Source organism: Egretta garzetta, unplaced genomic scaffold (genome assembly GCF_000687185.1).
Source record: "Egretta garzetta isolate BGI_Z169 unplaced genomic scaffold, ASM68718v1 scaffold601, whole genome shotgun sequence".
NCBI classification, from domain to species: Eukaryota; Metazoa; Chordata; class Aves; order Pelecaniformes; family Ardeidae; genus Egretta; species Egretta garzetta.
The window spans coordinates 290,201-312,771 of NW_009258540.1; the positions used below are offsets into that span (position 1 = coordinate 290,201).

The 22,571-nt window shown below is 35.7% G+C and overlaps 1 protein-coding gene across 1 annotated transcript in view; it reads left to right on the forward strand.

Annotated features, from left to right (window-relative positions):
- CSMD1 (CUB and Sushi multiple domains 1) overlaps nucleotides 1–22,571 on the forward strand; it is a gene marked incomplete at its 5' end in the record, with an annotated part of 480,927 nt that overhangs the window by 289,804 nt on the left and 168,552 nt on the right. Inside the window, 4 exons of the mRNA XM_009646490.1 lie at nucleotides 3,370–3,573; nucleotides 4,696–4,820; nucleotides 5,446–5,542; nucleotides 12,994–13,098. Coding sequence (XP_009644785.1) covers nucleotides 3,370–3,573; nucleotides 4,696–4,820; nucleotides 5,446–5,542; nucleotides 12,994–13,098 — 531 coding nt within the window. The remainder of the gene's footprint in view (nucleotides 1–3,369; nucleotides 3,574–4,695; nucleotides 4,821–5,445; nucleotides 5,543–12,993; nucleotides 13,099–22,571) is intronic.

Genomic DNA, 22,571 nt, shown 5'->3' on the forward strand with positions numbered 1-22,571 from the left:
TTTACTTGCTGCTCTGAGTAAAATGACAGCTTTCAGTGTGAAAAGGAAGGAAGCACATAGCAGTACTTCTGCTACATAAACTATTTAATTTAACAGTGTTAGTAAACTGTCCCTACATTTGCTATAATGGCGGAGATAACCTGCTCACAGGAAAATAACTTTCCTAAGGAAATATCATAATGAAACCAGGTAATTTGACATTATTTGTTGAGAGGTTGCTGAAAATGCTAGTTACACAAAAAAAACCTGTTTGGATTACAAATGCATGTATGCAAACTGCCAGATGTGATTACTGACAATTATAGGATATTCTTTAATATGATTCTTAAAAAGAGTCCTTTACCTTTGCACAGCTGTTGTAGGGACTCTCCAGATGTGGACGCCAAGTGAGGGTTAGAGAATCTGAGCAAGGATTTTCTTCTGAAACTTTCTCCCTTTTGGGGAAGTTAGTGAACAAATAAATAAAGGTAGTATTCCCATAAAAAGCTGGATTTCTTCATACAGTGAATAAAAAGTACTCCAGGAGTGATGCTGAAATTTTCAGTCAGGTCATATAGCCTTTTAGGGAAGACAGGTAAGGTTTAAACTTGTGGAAAACTAAAAGTTTAACTAGCAGGGGGCTGTAATGGTGACCTGTATGGGAGGAGGTCATGAGCTACCACATGCCACTTGCAAAAAGCTTCCTCTGAAGTTGGTATAAAGAACCTCTCACATGCCAAAACTTCCACCAGTCAGAGGAGCATGTAGTGCCTCTGCTTAAAGATATTTAAGAAAGTGACAACTGCTTTGGGGCAGAGATGTTTCTGGGGACATGCTCTTGGAGATGCTGCTGGAGGGACTGTTGGAGACAGTTTTGGAAAAAGGTCCTCCATGCCAAAGGGGGCAGCACTTGTGAAGGGGCTGTGGCCTGTGGGTAACCCATGATGAAGTGAAACCACCTCAAAAGGGTTGGCAGCCTGTGAAAGACCATCATCACCTAGTCATCTGTGAAGTCATTATACAATTTAAAAAAAAAAGTTTTAATAAAATAGTGTTTGTACAGTAGACCATTATATAGACAAAAGGCTATTAGTCCTAGTAAATGAGAACAAAAAAAAAAAGCAGGCTGGGACAGTTGAATTGACCTGGCAGACTTCATCTGGTCTGCAGGTTATGATCAGGAAGAGTGGTGACTGTGTGAAATCCTTAAACTATGGTTTCTTCATTATTCTTCCACAAGTGCAAAAAAATTTCCTGTCACAGTTAGACCAGTATGCACGAACAAGGTTCACAGAGCAGCTGTGATACTGAGGTCCTATTGAAAACTTAATCACTAAATCCCATTTATTTAAACAAAGGCAGGTATATTAAATTTACTGAAAGGGAATTGGTTTGTTTATACTATGTAAAGTATTTAACCATTTTAAAAACTTGAAAAATGTATTTACTTGTGTTTTGCTATACTGTGTAGTTATCATCCCAGGAGTATGCTAGTTTACCTCTGACCATTTCTTTCAATCTTGGATGCATTTTGTAACTTTCTTAACCTTTCAACTCTAAAATCTTCTGCAACCATCTAACCTATGGATTTAGAAGAAAATATGTGTCACTGTGTCTGTATGACCTTGTCTGACAAATCAAGGCACTGCATATTAATAAAAAGAGCATGTGTTGTACTCTTATTGCTAGTACTAACTACTTCTAAACCTTCATTGAAAAAGCTTTTCTCTACATTCAGTAATACTTGCATAAACTTAACTGTCGGTCTCTGTAACAATACAGAAAACTGGTAGCACATGAAGTTAATGTAATCATAAATAAGCACTTCCAATGTTCTGATGTGTTGCATATTTTATGCTAGATTTCTTGATTTAAAATAAGATTGATTTCAATTAATATTCTGTATCCAACTTGTCAACAAACATTAACGTCAAGAGCACTTAGCAGTACTTAGAAGTACCACACTTAAATAATTATGATTCTGAATAGAGCAATGACAGTATAAGAAAACCATAAAGCTATCAATATGAAAATAAGGATGTACAGGCTCCACACATCTTGTCTTTTACTTAGTGACCAGGGTAGCTGAACAAGTGTGTGGTGGGTGGGTGTGTACAGGTGTGCACATGAATAGATATGAATATTTCTCTTCACTGTTACAGGCCAGCAAAGAAAATTAAATGTAAGGATGTAAAATAAAATTACATATAACTGTGATTCTATTTACACTATTCTCAAAATAAGTTAGTAAGCCAGAAACATAATGTTTGAAAACCTGCCAGGAATAAAGTCTAAACACACTTTTTTCTTTTTTTTTTTTTTTTTTTTTCCTGTGCTGTTCTGTGTCTTTGCTAATTAAGGATCAAATGGCTGGCAATATTCATGGTGTTACTTATGCATATCTGTATGCAGTGATCCCGTGAAACTAATTCTGAAAAAGAAATCGAACTGATCAAACAAAGCTTTAGAACATACCACTCACAGAAAAATTCCTTATATTTCATTAGATTATTTTTAATGTATGTTTATTTTATTATAGTGTAAAATGTAGATGATATTGCAAACAAATGATACTTCTATATTTTTTCTGTAAATAGATATATGTATATAAAATTTATCATTTAGTAGATAACTGCAAAATGAAATGTAGAAAGAACAAGTTTGATATACAAACAACATGCACAATACCAAGAGTCAGCAAGTACAAAAAAATGCTTGGTATAAAGAAGTGGTTATAAAAAACAAAGTCAAAGGAAAGATAAACGCATGGGCTTCTAATGAATTTTATTATTTTGCTCTTTAAATGTTGCTTACAGTCTTTTAACTGTTTTTGTATCACATCAGGTTTATGAATTCTCAGAAATTATTGGTAAAATTGGTAAAAATAATTGTTGTCAACTGTAAAAACTGAAATAGCCTTGAGGGTACCTTTGTATCACTTAGTATTCTCCAATATGATAACTCAAATATTTGTATAATATTACATTGGTTTTATACCTGATTATCTACATTGTAGTATTTTTCTTGGCTTCTAATTAGAAACTTCTAATGAGAAACCAAACCTTTGATATTTAATAAATAAAATAGGTGGTAGGTATAGCATCCTGTCGTTGAAGAGGGCAGCTGAAACACCCACTGATCCTCTCATGCCTAAGGATGTGCTTCCAAAGTCAGTTGCTCTCCAAGCTGCCATGGCACATGTGAAATCATTAGGCCATTGTTTGAGAATACAGGAGCAGAGCAAGTAAAAGGAACAAATACAACTGAGATCTGTCCTACAAGGAACAGTGAGCATTTTTAGTGGTCTATTTATTTTTTAGGTGATGACTGTAGTTTGGAGTTATATCTTTTTTTTTTTTTTTTTTTTTTTTTTTCCCTCTCTTTATGCAGCTGTTCCACGCACAAGCGATACGCAGTGTAGCTCAGTTCCAGAGCCTAGGTATGGAAGGAGAATCGGCTCTGAGTTTTCAGCAGGCTCTGTTGTTCGATTTGAATGTAGTCCTGGCTATCTGCTACAAGGCTCAAAAGCTATTCGATGTCAGTCTGTACCTAATGCCTTAGCTCAGTGGAATGACACAGTACCAAGCTGTGTAGGTAAGCAATTCCATTTCAGTCATCTGTTCTGTCACATGTCTCTGAATCAGAATTCAAGAACTGTTTCAGAAAATAGTATTTAACACATATATTCACTCTCCTTCAATTAATATCAGTCATGCCCCATTTAAAAGAGCAGTTTTCAGTATCAAAAAGTAATTGAGTACCAGCTGGCTGGTAGGCAGTATAGTGTCTCATATAATGGCTTAGATTATATGAACAAGTGTGATGCACATTTTCTTGAACATTCATTATTTTCATGACTCATCTAAGCTTGAAATACAAGACAGAATTTAATTCTCCAGAAGTGTCCTTACCTGTTTTATTACACAGTACTCTTTGTATATTTCTATTGAACATAGGATGATGATTTCTTTTTTCAAGTAGAAGCATAGTGTACATTCAAAAATTATAGCGTTGTTAAGTATAGCTAATTTTCTTCAGTCCATCAACAGACCTGCAGTGGGATAATGTTTAGCACTTCAATTTTATTTTTTTTTTTTTCAAATGTTCAAAGGTTTTCTTCTCTCCCTCCTTGGATTTATATCCAGAAGTAATTGTCATTCTTAGGAATTTGATCTATAAATAGAGTGTTATAAAAAAAAGAAAAGTAGGTGTCCTATTTTCTGTGCATTCTGGTTTTTTTGTTTAGTTTAGTTCTGTTTTCTTGAACCTTAAAGAAGCAACTGCTTATAGAGTAAAAATATTTCATGTACTACACTGTTTTACCGGCTAGATCCAATATTGGAACCATCTTAGGCTGTGGGTAAGATCACATGATTTCTGTAAATCATGACTGTGTTTAAGGTTATGTCTTTACAGTTTGTTTTTACTCTCAGGTAAGACATGATTAGGTTGTGCCGCTAGGGTGTTCTAGACTGCACACACTCAAAATGAAAGTTCACTTCTTAATTGTTTATTCAGGCAGGTTGTATCTTACACTTAATATTGTCCATATATTTTATATAACATTGCTTTCTAAGTTCAGGTCATTGCTTCACGTCTGTGTGTTTATGCTACAAAAGAGAATTATTATAATTAGCTTAGTAAAATTGTTATTACTTTTCTGTTCTCTGAAGTGGTTTAGGTTTTGTAATAACTCATGATAATACTTTCTTTCAGTGCCATGCAGTGGGAATTTTACTGAGCGGAGAGGTACTATTCTTTCACCAGGTTACCCTGAACCTTATGGTAACAGCTTGAATTGTGTGTGGAAAATCATAGTGACTGAGGGATCAGGTATTCAGGCAAGTCTATATTCTGTCAAGCATAGAATATTAAGTACTTTGTTGTTCGGTTTAAAAAATAATTGTTTATTTCTCTAGAAGTATCAGAAAATAGCAATTGGTAAGATCATTTTTTGGGCACTTGAAATACTTGTGCTTTGTTTTTTCTCCAGTATTGTTCTTTCATTAACTTTATTCTGTGTTACTTTATTTTTACATGGGGGTATGAATGAGAAATGGTTAACAAGCAGCTTTCTCTTTTAACTGTGTAGAATATTGAAAGCAGGTCCTGATCCTTCAATCTGATACGCAATTGCCAACCCTTTCTATCTGCTAGGATATCACTGAGGCACTTGAGAGGTCTGCAACTATCTTGATTATCTTCTCATTTACACTTTGAGTAACCATGCAACATGTGTGCCAAATCCTTCTTACTTACCTAGTGTCATTTTCTAAATGTTACAGATAATTTTAAAAGTGAAAGTTAATGTTTTATTTACATTTGTTTTCACTCAGGTGTTTTTGTTTGGATTTGCTTATTTATATTTTCTTTGGGCCACGTTCTCTTTTTATTTTGTTGTTTCTAGAACATTTAAAAATATTTATGACTAGTTGGTTTAAAAAGTGGTGTGGTGGTGTTTTACAGATCCAGGTCATCAGCTTTGCCACTGAACATAATTGGGACTCTCTTGAAATATATGATGGTGGAGATATGACAGCACCACGTCTTGGGAGCTTTTCAGGTGAGAATATGCCATGATTTAAGCATACAGGTCTATATACAGGTGTGTGAGAGAGCATGTCTTTGCTCACATATGTACATATGGAGTGTATATGTATTGCATCTTTCACCATATCCTTATGAAATGTTCTCATTTTGGGGAGGAGATTTGTGGTGCTGTAAATGTGTCAATATTCAAATTCAAAGAGAAATTTTCAGAAGAAAATATGATACTAAAATGTTTAACTTTGATTAGTGGCATTTAGATGATAATACTTTCAAAAAATTTCTTTTATCTTACCTCTCCTATAGAGAGGATATAGTGATATAAATTGATACTGACATTCAGGGAGCTTCCTTTGATAGTTTTGACTTAGTTTATCCTTGTTAGCCTCCTTTTCTCAGGAAAAAGATGAAGCATTCAGTATTCATCCAAACTCACCAGACCTCAGAGAACAAAACAAATTACTACAGTTGGGACATAACAAACCATGTAATTTATTGTTTCTCATGTACATCAAGGACATACAGTTTTACTCCTTTTTTACAAGACAATTTTTTATAGAAAGAGCATGTTCTATAAACCAAATAAAGAGAAAGAGATATCTCATATAAGATTAAGTCACAAATAATATCCCAGACACATGAACTCTATCACAAGCATGATCTGATTCTGGTGTAGCTAAAGCCTTTTGTGGAATTTTGCCTCTGGTGACTTCATGAGCTTTTAAAGTATAGATGTATATTGGATTATGTAAGGAAATGAATGATCAACTGAAAAAATTAACCCCATATTCTTTTTTTGGATATTGAATTAAATAATTTGAAGGTGCACTTCAAAATTTACATATTAAAATGTGGTTTGGGTTAACCCTAGTAGGGAGCTCAGCTCCACCCAGCTGCTTGCTCACTCCCCCCCAGTGAGATGGGGGAGAGAATCAGAAAGGTAAAAGTGAAAAAACTCGTAGGTTGAGATAAAGACAGTTTAATAGGAAAAGCAAAAGTCACGCACATAAGCAAAGCAGAATAAGGAATTAATTCACTACTTCCCATCGGCAGGCAGGTATTCAGCCATCTCCAGGAAAGCAGGGCTCCATCATGCATAATGGTTGCTTGGGAAAACAAAACTCCATCACTCCAAACTTCCCCCCTTCCTTCTTCTTCCCCCAGCTTTATATGCTGAGCATGACATCATATGGCATGGGATATCCCTTTGGTCAGCTGGGGTCAGCTGTCCTGGCTGTGTCCTCTCCCAGCTTCTTGTGCACCCCCAGCCTCCTTGCTGGTGTGGGGGGGTTAGCAGCAGAAAAGGCCTTGACTCTGTGTAAGCACTGCTCAGCAGTAATGAAAACATCTCAGTGTTATCAAGACTGTTTTCATCACAAATCCAAAACACAGCACCACACCAGCCACTAATAAGAAATGTAACTCTATCCCAGTCAGCCAGACCCAGTACAAAGGGCTATAATGTTTTATATCAAATGCTAGTAACTGTGCTGTATATTAAATTGTCAGTAAGGAAGAAAGAAACTATGAAATGTAATCAACTTTCGACAAGTGAAATATGTGGCAAATATATTGGACTCATTGGATAAAGAACTGATGAAATAATCCATTTAACAATATGCCATTTAACAATATTCAAGACTCAAAACACTTTCTTATTCTATACTAAAATTGTGTCACCTTGCTTTAGCTTAAAAGCCTTCCTAATTTCTAGGGTAACTGAAAAAGACATTTTTTTTCTATTGGAAATATTTCATTTGAGATAGAGTAGCACAGCTGTATTGTGGATTTATCTCTTGTATAATGAATGTCAGACTTAAAATGAAGAATTATTTTGTGTATGGGAAAGGCCTAATGAAGAATATTTAAACATGAAATCTGCTTTTCTCAAAACTGAACCGGTAATGTAACATTGAAACTGAATTCCAGGCATAATTTAATGAGTGGTAAAATTCAGCATTGCTCTCTTACTAATCTTGTACAATACCATTGTCTTCTGATTCACTCTGTGAATTCATCAGCCTTCTAAATAAGTATTCAAGATGCACAGATATACAACAAATTAATAAAAACTTATTAAGCTGTGCTGCTAAACTATGTCACAGGATTGATTTGGAAAGGTGAATTCTCTGGAGTCTGTTTCTTAAGGAAGACTCTACAAAGACAGACAAGTATACGGTTTCCTTCTGTCAGGGCACAGCAGGGGCCAGCTTCTCCCTGGGGTCAGGGTTCCAGGAGCAATGGGGACTCCCTAGGGTGGCAAGGCAGGGCCTGGCAGCCGAGGCCTGTCCCACTGCCCCAGCCAGGAGCAGGGCAGCTGGGGGGCACTGGGGCAGCCCCCACCCCAGGCATTAGGCATCTTTCTGCGGGCCGGGACAGGCTGAGACCAGGCTGGAATGTGGAAGTGATGGCCTCAGGGGCTGAAATGGTGTCCTGGGCCATGGGCAGGGTACGGGCAGGCCCCAGGGGACTGGGCAAGGCCAGTAAGGGCTGTCTGCTAAAACAATCTGGGCCCTTACGTGCTGTCTTGTCCTTTTGGGATTAATCCTGTGTGTCATTTTTTATCAGCAAATGGCAGAAATATCAGGCCATTTTTCTTCTTTTAATGGTATAGTAATGCTTGTGATGTGAGGATGCTATTTTAGGGGAAAGTGATAGGAATTTCATAAACAAAGCTATAGCAAAAATCCTGAGACTATGTGTTAACAGACGTAAAGGTATCTTGTGTTGCTGTCTTCCTGGTAGCAGAATACATGATTTTTTTATACAGCCGTCTTGGAAAGAAGCTGCTGTTGATAGGACTGATATGTTGACTGCCAAGAGGGATTCCCTCCAAGAGTGGTCTTGTGGGATGCGACAAAACAGAGAACCAGTTAGTGCCTAATATTGACAGGTGATGCCTTTTGGTGGACAAACTGATTCTTTTTAAGACCAAGTTTTCCAGATGACACTAGACAGTGTGGAGAGATATTCAGAGTAATTGGAAAACCATGAATTATTTTTGCTTTCAATACCACTCGCTCATCAAAGTAGTGTTCGTGGCTCATGAGGAAATAAAAATAACATTGCCTTTAAAAGACAACCGTAAAAATAATTTCTCAGTCTTTTGCAACACTTGCTGTACCATTTACAGAATATATGTAGGTATAGCAGACTTTTGATTAATGATTGAAGCTTAGTTGACTTAGCTTGAATGAAACAGGATCATTAAAGAGAGACAGGGTTAATTCTTTTCATAGTATTACTGGTCAATTTTGTGATAAGTAGACATGTTTCCAAGTTTACATAACAAAGTTATACTTGGAATATTTTAATAAAATTAAGGGACTGTTTGCACAGATCAACTCTTAATTCTCTCAGTTGGGAAGATCACAGTTTTTACAAACAAGATAGAATTTTACTTGCTATATTCAGAAAGAAAAAAAAAAAAGACATAACTGGAATTGATTTTTCCCCCTACAGAGGAACTATACTTCATTTTTCATTTGGAAAAGTAATTTAAGTTCCCTGTTTTTCAATAGCCATCCTGCTTTCCAAAAGGAGGTGAATTCATTTAAAAATATGATGTTAAAGAAAAAGAAAATATTTCATTTAATGATAATCAGGTTACATGCATGTTTAGTTTACCAAGTGTCTGATCTTCCATGCTTGTCCTTAACAGCTGTAGTCTCATATTTTGCACTTCCTCAGTCCAATATAAGCATCTTCTTTCCAAGAGTATTTTTCTCTTCTAAAGCCTGCATTTACTGTAAGTCTACAAAGTTCTCAACTGAATTTAAAGATACTCTGTTCTTATAGCTCAGTAGTGACAGTTCCTACATGAAGCCTGTCCATTAAGCCAAAAATGCAAAAAGACTTATAAAACTTGGATAACTCTCAGGCATCCCATGAGTATTTGTAAATATTCTGTGCTGCCAATTGTGTCACAGAACGGAATTATGAGCAAGTGGAAATTCCTTGAATGAAAGGGCAGAAAGGCTTTCATCAATATGCCAAAGTGAAGTCTGTCCTGGACTCCTTAGTGAAGGTTATAGACAAAGTAGCTGAGTGAGAGGATATTCTTGACAAACATACTGCTTTTTCATGAGAATGTTAAGTCTGGACTTCAGTGAGAGGTCATTTTACTTAATACACAGAAATGAACAAAAAGGTGGAAACAAAAAAGCAGCAATATTTTAGAATTGCTAGTTTGAGACTGGCGCTTTACTTGACTATGCTATATTCAAACTGAAAAAAAATAAGACTAAATATAGCTATAGTTCCATTTAAAATTGGAAATGCAGGTAACACCTGACATTCTTTTACATATGTATATGTACTTAAGTATGCATATATATGTGTATAGACATATATAGTGAGAGTATACAAATACTGTAGTCATTGAGGTTGACATCTGGAGAATCTACTGTTATGATGATGCTTAAATTTAGAAACAAATTAGATAAGGAAGTGACCCATGTTCTATGTTTGTGCTAATCCAAGAAATGCCTAAAATGACCATTAATCTCCACTCTTGGTCTAGAAATTTCTTAGATACCTAGACAGCTTTTCACACATGCAGTGTAGTGTTGCTCTTGGTTGTTATTGCTAACACTTGAAAGAGATAGTGGACATAATTTTCTACAATAATACCATAATTAAACATTAATTTAAGTAGAAAACTTGTCCTCATTTCCTTGCCAGCCTTTAGGAGGGCAAACATGTACTTACTACCTCCTAGGAGAGTTCCCTATTTTCCAGACTACAGATTCTCAATCAAGAGGTTAAGAAGTCAATCATGCTCTGACAACCTAACATGGTATCCGTCTATATAAGTGTTAGATGTCTACCATGGAGATATCTACATCTAAGCCATTATTCATGAAATCTGCTTCTGCCCTTTAAGTACCATTTCTCTCTATTGACGATAAAAGAAATCCAAAACAACTAGGACGCTGCGGACACTACATCTGATTGCCACACTAAAATATATCTTCCACGCTTCATATATGCAATTCCATAAGGAGAAGATGTTGGCAAGTGACCAATAAAATTTCAGTTAGATCTTAGAATCATAGAACAGCCCAGGTTGGAAGGGACCTCAAAAGATCATCTAGTCCAACCTTTTGTGGGAAAGAGGGCCTAGGTGAGATTGTCCAGCACTCTGTCCGATTGCATCTTGAAAACTTCCAGTGATGGAGACTCTACCGCTTCTCTGGGGAGGTTGTTTCATTGACTGGTTGTTCTCACTGTAAAAAATTTCTTTCTAATGTCAAGATGAACCCTCTCCCAGTGCAACTTAGACCTGTTGCCCCTTGTCTTCTCCATGTGGCTCCCTGTGAAGAGAGAGCCTCCAACCTGTTCGTAGCTGCCCTTTAAGTACTGGAGTACTGTGATGAGGTCCCCTTCTCAGCCTTCTCTTCTCCAGAGAGGAGAGACCTAACTCCTTCAACTTTTCCAAATAAGGTGGGTCCTCCAGCCCTTTAATTGTCTTCATGGCCCTCCTTTGGATGCTCTCCAGTCTGTAGGTGTCCTTGAATTGTGGGGACCAGAACTGGACACAGTACTCCAGGTGTGGCCTGACAAATGCTGAGTAGTGTGCGATGTTCATGACACTATCTCTGCTAGTAATGCCCCTGTGGATGCAGCCCAGGAACCTTTATGCCTTTGTTGCTGACTCATGTTTAGCTTGCTGTCCACAAGGACCCCCATGTTCCTTTCAGCAAGGCTGCTCCACAGCCACACAGATCCTAGACTGTATGGGTCTCTCTGGTTATTCTGACCCAGGTGCTGGACTTTGCACTTGTCTTTGTTAAACTTCATACTGTTCTCGCTAGTCCACTCTCTGTGGACTGTCCAGGTCTCTCTGTGAGTTGGCTGACATGTCAGCCTCACCACCCAGTTTAGTGTTATCAGCAAACTTGGTGAGGGTGCTTTCAATCCCATCATCCAGGTAATTTGTGAAGATGATGAAACAGTGTGGGGATTAGTATTGATCCCTGATGGACCTCACTTGTGACAGGCTGCCAGCCTGAACTATGCCATTGAATGTGGCAATTAAGAGGATTAAAACCTCTAGCCTCATTTGTTTCTCACAGTACAATAGGATATAATTTCTCATCTTATTGAGTGTCACCCTCTAAGGAAGTAAAAGACTGGTGTTAATTGTCAGCAGATCCTACAAAGGAACAGAACTGCCAGAAGAGCAATTTTGTTCAGTGAAAAGTATAATCATTCTGAGTCAACATCCTCATTCTTACAGAGCAGACACCTTAAACACCCTTAAATGTATTTCAAATTCCATATGGATACTGTGAAAAGTCCTCCCTCCAGGAAGATGTTTCACTATTTTCTGTATTCCACGGTAAGTATTGTGTGATGCGAATGCTCTGTACTGTCTGTGAATTTCCATATTTGGAGCTTCCATGTCAGTAAAACCTTCCTTAAAGACCAACTTCTCATCTTTTAGCTCATCACCATTTATATCAAGATTTTCCTTAATACAGTTTTAGATTTAAAGGTATTTACCTTTTCCTAGTTTATACTGTAGACTTATGAAGATAATTCTTTCCAGCATTTCTTTTTAAGCCCAAGTTTCAAGCTCATACTAGGCTGCTCACAGTTACTATAGAAACAGCAAATGCCCCACAGGGAATGAAAATATTTCTTATGCAACCACTGTTGAAGTTCATTAGCTCCTTGATACTGTCTTTGAGGGTAATCATAGAAAATGGTGTAATTTTTAGCCTCAGTAGATTTTCCAGCTTTAGACTACAGAATGTGAGTTACATAGTAGTCGTGGTAACAAAGAAAATGTTGTGTCAGTCTTAACAGTGCTAGTGGCAAAGAATGTGTCCAGGGTTAGTGATAAGCTTGTTATGTAGTGCATACTGAAGTCAGAGGCACAAAATTTTATTATAGTTATTTGAATTAGATAAAGCTACTATGTTTTTTTGTTTGTTTTGTTTTTTTTTTTTTTTTAATGTGTTGCATCTGCTTCTTCATTTCCTGTCATACTCTCAGAATTGGGATAAATGGTTGGAATATTATTGTGGGAAGAAGGTGTGAAGTGGACACAGGGAAAAAAACTGTACCACTGTTCTGAATAGTAGGTTTTTTATACATGTGGAAAAATTCAAATGGCGGTTGAGCTTGATCTCATAAATCCTTTACTTACGTGATTTTTTTTTTTTGTTTAAACCTCTTTTTTCTATCCAAGTCAATAAAGTTTCCTCTGAAAATAATGGGATCTTGTTTGATTGTACTTATATAGCCTCTTAGTATCATGACATGTAATCAAAATTTTCTTGCAGCTTCAAGAGAAAACAAGGCAGAACATAGCAGAATGTTTGAGATTTCCATGCACATAATGAGAAGAAAATGAATCTGTCTGATTCAGTCTTGGTTATGTCTTTTCAATATAAACGCTGATATATCAGCATGCTACAGTTTATTCCATGACTTTTTTTTTTTTTTTTTTTTTCCTAGGTACAACTGTGCCAGCATTGCTGAATAGCACCTCCAATCAACTTTACCTGCATTTTCACTCTGACATTAGTGTGGCAGCAGCTGGTTTTCACCTCGAATACAAAAGTAAGACTTACTGCTTTTTGAAACTTTCTCAGGAAGAAGCATGCCTATGGAAAGAGAAAGAGAGGGTTTATAGTCTTCTTTTGGTTTGGTTTTATTTATTTATTTATTTTTATTTTTTTCTTCCCTGACTAACGAAGTCTACTCGGCATGAACCTGGTATAAGTGCTACCTACTAAACTGAAATTTTAAATGAAGCAACATTTGAAATCACGTAAAACCAGCTTTCACAAATTAGCAGCATATAAAAATCAACCTGGCAATTCAGAACAACACTTTAAAAATGTGGGGTTTAATTATTCTGTGGGGTTTGTTTCAACTTATTTCAGCTTGGTTCTGACATTTATGTAACAAAAAACCCATAAGAGTTAGTTTCACTGCTTGAAAATAGATAAAACCAGAACAGATAACACATTTTTTTTCTTATTTATACATGTATATATTTATTCCTTGCTGTTCCTTCCTTGCCTTCAAATTCTTTTCCCTCAACAAATTGCTGTAATTGCAAAAAAACCATTATAATCCCAGAGCTACAAGAAAACACTACAGTTATCTTGGTAAATCACTGGTGGTATGAGCAGAATAACCTAAGAAGGTTAATGGCAAATTCTGCAATATATCAACTTTTTATATGTTTTATGAGCAGCTTTGTTCTAAAATACAAAGGTTTGGTGTTATAAACGTCAACGTATTATCTCACATAATCTTATTTATTTGAAACATGCATGTTTGTATTATTGCCTCCCTCAAAAACTTTAAAGACTGTAGAATATAGTAAATTCAGCTCATGTGCTTGCATAGTATTGCTTTTAACTGGAAACAGTTATTGCTAAGAATATTCTAGTCTTTAAAAACATAATGTGATGACAAGATAACAATCTGATGAATGCTTTGATGAAGGTCACAAAGTAAATCCTCTTTAATTTTTGAATATAAACATGCTCTCTTTTCTTACAAAAGGCATTCAAATATTTTATTGAAAATGGAGTTTGGTTTTATATTACATGCATTCTGATATTAATGTGTAAAAATGTTAATACTGTTATTCATATCTTTAAGAAGTACACAGTAAATAAACTCATGGATGATCTTTGATAAGGTCTATTTGGGATTGAGATTTAAATATTTATAAAATATTAATATGTACAGAATTTTGAAAGACCAGATTTTCAGCTCATAACAAATATTTTAAACATAATCCACAAAATATGCTTTTATTTAGTTTCCTGTTTATTTCAAGCATTTATATGCAAGCATGTTGTGGGGTTTTTGACGATAACCATTCTAATGATGATGTAGAATGAGAATATGACTATTACTTCTGCAAGATTTTTTTTAGAATCTAGTATTTCGACAAAGTTCTCTTTTGTTGTCTGGGGAAGCCTCCTCCTCAGTTGGTCAGCCTGATTTCCTCCCCAGGCCCTTCCCCTTAACCTGCAGTGATAGTATAATTTCATATAAAGCGTAAAGAAGTACAAGTTTATTCTAGGAAGCTGCTGTACAATGAGCATTTTGAATTCCAATTTTTATCTTTTACTGTATCAGTTTTGTAATCCCTGTGAGTCCTGAAAGAAATGTGTTCTGTGAGCAAGTAAAAAGTGTTTGGGAGCATGCAAGGTCTCTTCAATTTATGCTTTTGTTTGTCTCCTAAATGCTAGTCCCACAACTGTGCTCTGTTAAAGCATCTATTGACTTCAGTGGTTCCAATATTTCAATGACAGGGTTTCTAGAAGTGCAACTCAGTACAGGTCAAGGTAGCAACATTCAGCATTCAGAGCTTAGTTAACTATTCTGTTCATAGTCTGGCAGGAAAGAATAATTTCTTTTCTTTTGTGGCTATATGGTCTCTGCAGGGCTAGCAGGAGTACAGTACAGCTGTGTGTGTCTCTGAATACAGAAACTGAGCAAATCCCCACAGCAAGAATTTACTGTTTTATATTGAGCAGTCACCTTCTTAGATCAAGAAAGAAGTAGAGAAGGAAATACTTTTCTGTGTAACAAGATGCAGATATTGCTAGTGTTTGATTATGAATTCTGAAGCCTGTGATCATTCGATCACCTACTGTTTGAAGCAGCATCGGAAAAATAAATAACTTTAGTTCAGAAGTCAATCTAAAATTTGGAATAAAAATGTCCTTTTGTTGAGGGGTTGTCTTACTAAAGCAAACAAAAAATGTTTGATGTCTGGGAAAAAACTTTCAACATGAAATGCTATGTTAGAACATCAGGTACTTTTGATAAAAGCAAAGGAAAAGGAGGGCTAGATTCATAGTCTTTCTAAATAAAATGCTTTGCAGCTGTAATGTTCAGCTGTAGTATAAGAGGCCTCAGTTCAATTCTTTCATCTTCTTGCAGAAATTTGAACGTCTGAGCAGTCACAGTGGGGGTCCTCAATATCTACTTTTAAGGCTGTTCTACTTAATAAGACTAACTAAGCAGCTCTAGCAGGATTCGTATCAGTATTCTAATTACCAGGAAAAATGATTAATCATTCGAGTTCATTTTATGTTTCAACATTTTGTAAAAAATGGTAGGGCACTAAGATCAGATGTATAAATAATAAACGACTGTTGTGAGGCCAGAGAGCCTTAATGTGTTCATTTAGAGGGCAGAGCTAGACTTGGATAAATGTAGGATGTAGGCAATTGGTCGTGATACATAAGTAGGTACATGGTTTTCAGTTCTTGTTCAGATACGTGTTTTAAAAGTTTATAGAATGGAATTATAGAAGAGAGATTAGGAGTTTGTCTCCTTTGCTGAAAATCTCTGTACACCTCTGTGATAAGGATATTCCTCTGAGTAGCAGCAATGTGGGTTCAAATCATTGCAGGTAGCAAAGACCTCTCTTACTTTTTGTTAGTTGTCAGTAGCTGCTTTGCAGGAATCCACCCTGTTGTCTTCTTTCAGTTTGTCTTCATTGAGGACAAAGGAAAAGCAATGGATTCTGGACTCTGCAGTAAGAAAGGTCTTCTTCCCCATTCATCAATTCTACTCATTATTGTAGTGCTTTTCTTTTATTTTACGTAGTCCAACAAAAGGAAATTCAATGACATATTGAAAAAAGTAGTATTTCAAAGATGAATGGCAGATTTCCAGAAAGATTTGTAGAACATCTCTTTTATTTCCTGATCAGAAAGCAATCTGGGAGTACATACTAGATTAGAGAGAGGAAGAGAGAGCAGAAAATTGCTGGGAAATATTGTTGATAAGTAAGAGCTAGTATCAGTACAGATTCATTTAAAAAAACACCAGAATTATGCTAATTTAGATGAGCTGAAAAACTGTCCCTTAGTTTTGCAACAGAAAAGAAAAAGAAATAGTAATAAATATAATCATGCAAGAAACCAGAATTAATATGTATTTATGTATTTTTAAAATCTCCATCATAGCAGTTCAGCAATGTAGATGCAGAGGGTTAGTTATTCAATGCTGTTTTACTTATGCATAGACAGAAAGTTCACAGAGAAGAAAGACTCCAAAAAATAAATTTTAACTAGTTCTCAGGGAATTAAAATTGGTGGGCATAGGTCATTTTCAACTGGGCCATTTTGTTCTTCTTCAAAGTATTTTGTTGTAAAAATTCGGTGGGTCTTCTGTGACCTTGATTAAAATTTAATAATGGTTTTATTGGAAGTATTTAATTTATAGTTATGCTTATTTTAGTATTTGAGTACTGCTTTTATGAATTGACATGCAATTCTATATAGTTCCTGCTCTTTCATGGAAGCATAATGGCTTTGTTTATTAAGTTGTTTTCCTGAGCAATCAATTGCTGTCAGTCAAAATTAAAAATAAAAATTCACAGTTGTTTTGATTTTTCATTGTATTTCAGGGACATCCATACAGATCGTGACTCAATTTTATTCTCTGGAACAATAAACCGAAATACCAAACTTCATAGCTATCTACATCCCTCATGGTGTACAGTCGTAGAGTTCTTTTCTCCTGCTATGTGTACATAGTACCCAGTTAGCATTAATTGAAATTATCTATATGCATCAGAGGACACTAGATCCTTTAATATGGTTTTAGATATATGTATTTTGGAAAGAGATAGAGCTGTCTGCCCTTGAAATTGAGAATGCTGTAATGCTTTCATAAGGTGAAAATTTTGCAAATCCACTTTTCATTTTGCGTTGCCTTTTTTTTTTTCTTTCTTTTAATTTGAGAATCAGGCTTAGTCCTTAATTCTAAAAAATGTCAAGAAAATTAATTAAGTAAATGAACTTTGTTTTAAATATTTTGAATAGAAAAATATTGCAGGAACAAGAAGTGCTAGTAAAGTTGCTGTGTATTCATTGTTCCTTGATTAACAAGAATCATAAATCAATAGAACTAAACCCACTAAAACTCTTCCTATGCAAACACTCAATAGGTAGGAGAATGTTAGTCCTGGAACAGTGAAGGGATGGCCTTACACTTTAATGTAATTTCTTCTCTAGTGAGAAGACCTTTGGGAATTACAGTGAAGACAGTTAGCTTTCCGACTACAGATATTACCAGAAAATGCCGATTTGCAGTAAGAAGCTGCCAATCACATCAAGTCCAGATAACTTTGGATCTTGAATCAGCAGGCTACAACAGGGGTAGACGAGAGAAAGTGGACATAATAGTGTTTCATCTGGACTTATCTTCTGTAAACATTTTAAATTAGAGTAGTAGGTAAACCTGCTCTAAACTAGCCATTCCAGAATCCTGCAGACCCCTGATGTCACTGTATGAAAATAGTCTTCAGAACAGCATTAGGAAACGAGGAACACTTAGGAATACTCCCTTCATCCCCGAAGAAATTCCAAGGAGCAAGGAGCAACAGAGGAAAGTGTCCTTAAGTCACTACTAAATTATTTATCCAGAATATAAATTATTTCTCTAGAATAGAAGTTGTATATCGCCTTAGTATTCTAGAAAAAATGGTGGAGAGTTTCTACATAAAATATATTTTCACTGGTGTGTTATAAGCATGGCTGGTTTTAGATCAGTATGTTAGGGAAAACAGCTTTATTTCAGTAAAAGATATTTAGTTTGCTATCATTTTATCACTTATCTTATATCCCACACTGTATATTGCTGTTTTAAAGTAACTTTATAGAACTTCATAAATACTTTATAAAAGCTGCACCCACTGATGACAGTTTATTTTAATCCTAAGTATTTCAAGATAATTTAAATAATAGCATAAGTATTATTCGATTTCTTAAAATTTTGTCTTCCTTTTAGCAATGTGTCTTTTGCCCTCTCTATTTCTGAGTTCTTTCTATATATGTCTTCCTTTTCATGGGAAGGATCTGGGCATTCTGCTCCTGCAGACCTAAGTTCCTGTCTAACCTAGGCAGTGCACATGTTTCCCTTGTAGCCTTCAAAACCGCACAAGTCTTCCAGTGAATAATATAATTTTGTCATTTACTTTAGGATGGTTTTGTGTTAGGCATAAAGAATGTAGGTATGAGTTGGTGGTCTGAGTTGAGCGGTCATATTCCATTTGTATGTTACAGTCAAACTGATGACTTGGGTTTTTTTCCTTTGTTTATTTGGGGTTTGCAGTCGTTTTGTTTTTGTTTTTTAATTCAGATATATGAACTCACTCAAATTAAAAGAAATAATTGGTCAGTGCCCTAGAAAAAAATCATTCTGGTCATAACATAATTGTAAGTGTTGTTGAAAGCCACTGTGTGGCATTGTTTCTTGTTATTTCAGAAGGGTTGTAGGTGTTAGACTGGTTTCAGTAACCTATGATGAGAAACAAAGCAGTAAAATATACAACAGATAATTGTGGAAAAGACAGGAATTAATGATTTAAACTAATCCTTCATATGCATGGAGTTTTTTTCCCCAAAAACTATGGTAGAATAAATAACATAATTATCTTCACAGCCGCCAGCAAGTCCAATCAAAATGTGCTTTGTTGCATTTCTAATATGTACAGCAGTAGGAAGAATAAATATTCCTGCTATTTGATTGAATTCCTTTTAATCTTAATGAACAAAGGAAACAACTATCGAAACGGTATGTTTTAGAAATGTGCTTGTTTAATTCAATTGCATTTGGGGGCACTGATGATTCAAGCTTCGTCTTAAAAACTCATTTATTAATTCACAGATAGTTTCAATCTGAAAACATCAGTGTGTTATCAACATTCTTCTGGTACTAAATCCAAAACACAGCACTATGCTAGCTACTGTGAAGAAAATTAACTCTATCCCAGCCGAAACCAGGACAAAACTCATTTATTAATTCACAGATAGTTTCAATATTTTCTTTAATATACAAACAAATAAAAAAAAAAGTCTGGAAGTAATGAGTGTTTGCTCATACTGCTTGAACCTCTCAGCTGAAGTCAGGTTTGTTTTAGTAAGAACTGAATATATGATGAATATAGACATGTAGATTCAGGCCACAAACGTCTGTAAGTATATGTGTGAATATATCCAAATGTAGTGATTAGAATGAAAATATTTTGATAAAAAGTCTGGTTTATGCAATTAATATTTTAATAGTTTCATTTAGCTGTATTACCTTGAATTAGGATATGTGGCACAATTCAGCATCATTCTTTTCATAAGCTTTGGTTTTACCTCTATGCCAAGATAATGTGGTAAGTGTGAGAACATAAACTTACTTTTAATTGCTGTCTGCTTTTCTGAGGCTTCTGTATTGCATGTTTTCAAGTGCTAAGGGTTCTCAGCAGCTGAAATAATAGATTCACTGGTAAGGGGACTGGAGAGAAATTACTATCTTTTGTAGTACTTCTCTATCATAAAGATCTCTAATAAATTCAGAGATAAAAATCAGACTAGTAGAGAAGAAAATGTATTCTTCTAAGTAGCATATTGGGTTTTGTAGGTCCGGTTTAAGATCTTTCATGCAATTCGATCTTCAGTGTGGCTCCTCAGTGTAGCAATCTTTCCTTTTTCCCTGAATTAAAGCAGGTGTGAATCGTAAATGTGCCATTTTTATTTTAGCAGGTCATGATCCTATCAGGATGTCTATACAACTTAGTAGCTATTGATGTGAATCTGACCCTTATTGCAGTAATTCATTGAGATAAATCCATTTTCTAGGCTGGTGTGTGAAGCATGCAGTTTTGGAAAGGATGGCTTGGGGTTTGATATACACCATCATCAAAATGGAAAGAACAATTCACCCCATCTTGTTGTTTGTAATATAATAAAGAACAATATGTTTCAGTTAGCCACATAGGAGTGGGAGGGAGGAATTCTAAAAAGAAAGCCTGATGACTTTTGGTCAAGCTGTCAAGAAATTCTTGTGTTGTTCAGTTTGCAGCTTTCTGAAATGGACACTAATGGGCATTCACATTGTCAGATATGCCAGCAAGGATTTTCTTTCTGCCAGTAATGGCAGTGATGTTTAGACAGAATTTGAGGTAATTGTAGGCATGTATGTAATTATGGAAGTGAGGCATATTTGTCTTATGCTACAGCAGAGCCAAGAAAGTATTTAGCAGGCAGTTAGTGGAAGAAGGTCAGGGAGAGGGTTATCATTCTTGACATTGATGTGTTCTCTCTTGTACTGCATAGCAGAAGCTGAGCTCTGAAGAGCATGCACTAAGCAATCCTTGTCCTTTTTTGATTACTTGGACTTGACATTTAACATGTTTTCCCTTTATTACTGACTGTTCACATGCAATCTAGCTTAATGTATTTCAGAGTCTCTGAATATTTAAGTTCTCTAGTTTGTCCCTGGACACAAGAATTTTTTTGCTTTCTCTCAAGCATTCTTTAGATTTTTGGACCAGTTCTAACTAAACTAGTTATCTAACTAGCTAGGCTAGTTTATGTAATGATTAGAATGGTGCGGGTGAGGATAATATTTGACTCTTTTTCCAACTTTCTCTTTGCTTTTGGGGAGGTAACTTTGCTTCTTAATGTCAGGTATATCAAATAAAGTCTATTATGAGTGGGGTTTGCATAGTGTTTTGTGATACTCTGATAGAATAACCTATATTATAAGTTGTATCACCAGACCAAAGAAATAGTATATACAAAGTACTATACGACGTATAAACAGCTAGCAGAAATACGTTTTTACCAGGTTATTAGAATCTGTTAAAGATAAAATGCGTAGTGTAATACTGTTTCTAACAGTTGCACGGAAAATTACTTTGAAGGTTTTCTTTTGATCATAGTCTGTTTAAATTCTGTATGCTATTTAACTAATGATAGAAAGAGCTATATTGCAAGCACATTATTAGTACTGCTGTGCCGTCACTGTTATAAAACTGTGTGACTCAGAAAAATCTGCAAAAGTAACTTTATTCATACAGATCTAAGACTGCAGGTCTGTAACTCTCAACACACAGGAATGCTGAGTTCAACCAAAATACAATTTTCTTAAAGACAAGAAGTGAACCTCAAGTTTATATTCACAGAATTCAGCAAGTACATTGCTATCTATAAGCAATTTAGTCACAATGCCTTTGTTAGGTGCTTATTTATTTAATAATGGGGATTTTGGAGCAGATCTTTTTAAATTTTATTTTCTACTCAAGGGTAAGGAAATGCAGAAATAAGTCTTGGTTTTGTCTGAACCCTGGATTCTCAAATTAGTAAACAATAGTCTATATGCTCTAGTTTGAATTATTGAAATAAGTTGTTACCCTTCACTTAATGCTGGAGCAAACAGTTTGTGTGGGTGCAGATCACAGCCATTTAGTACCTATACTCAGAGAAATTTTTCAGACATGGATACATTTATGTTATCGTGGGATACAGAGTGGTTGACCAAAAGAATGATACTAGGAAACTGCAACGAAACCAAAACCGTTGAAGTTGATGATATCCTCATGCCTATTTGGAACATTACAGTTCCACATAATGACCACATATGAAGTTTTTAGTGGCCACATTAAGTCATCATAACATCATTTGAAAGTTGATGGTAAAACACCAAAATTTGTAAATTCTGTGGTAGAAATTGCTGAAAATCTTTAAAGTACATTTAGATATTTTCCTAAATTATACATTCCAGTACACAAAGGAACTACAGGAGATCCTGTAGCTTGCAACTATTAAATAATTATTAGGTGCTAATTAAAAAAGTTAGTTTAATAACTCTTGCATCAGCTGTGATGAAGATTGCACTTCATACCTTCATAGCTGTTATGGTTTAACCCGGCTGGCAACTAAGCACCACCCAGCTGCTCACTCACTCCCCTCATCCCTCAGTGGGATGGGGGAGAGAAAAGGAGAAAAGAAAAAAAGTAAGACCCGTGGGTTGAGATAGAGACAGTTTAATAAGAGAGAAGAATAACAGTAGTAATAATAGTGGTAAGAGAATATACAGAATATATAAAACAAGTGATGCACAATGCAATTGCTCCCCACCTGCTGACCAATGCCCAGCCCATCCCGAGCAGCGATCGCTCTCCCCCATCCAACTCCCCCTGACCGTGACGCCCTATGGTCTGGAACAGCCCTGGGGCCGGCTGGGGTCGGCTGGTCCCGCGGGGGCCCCCCCCG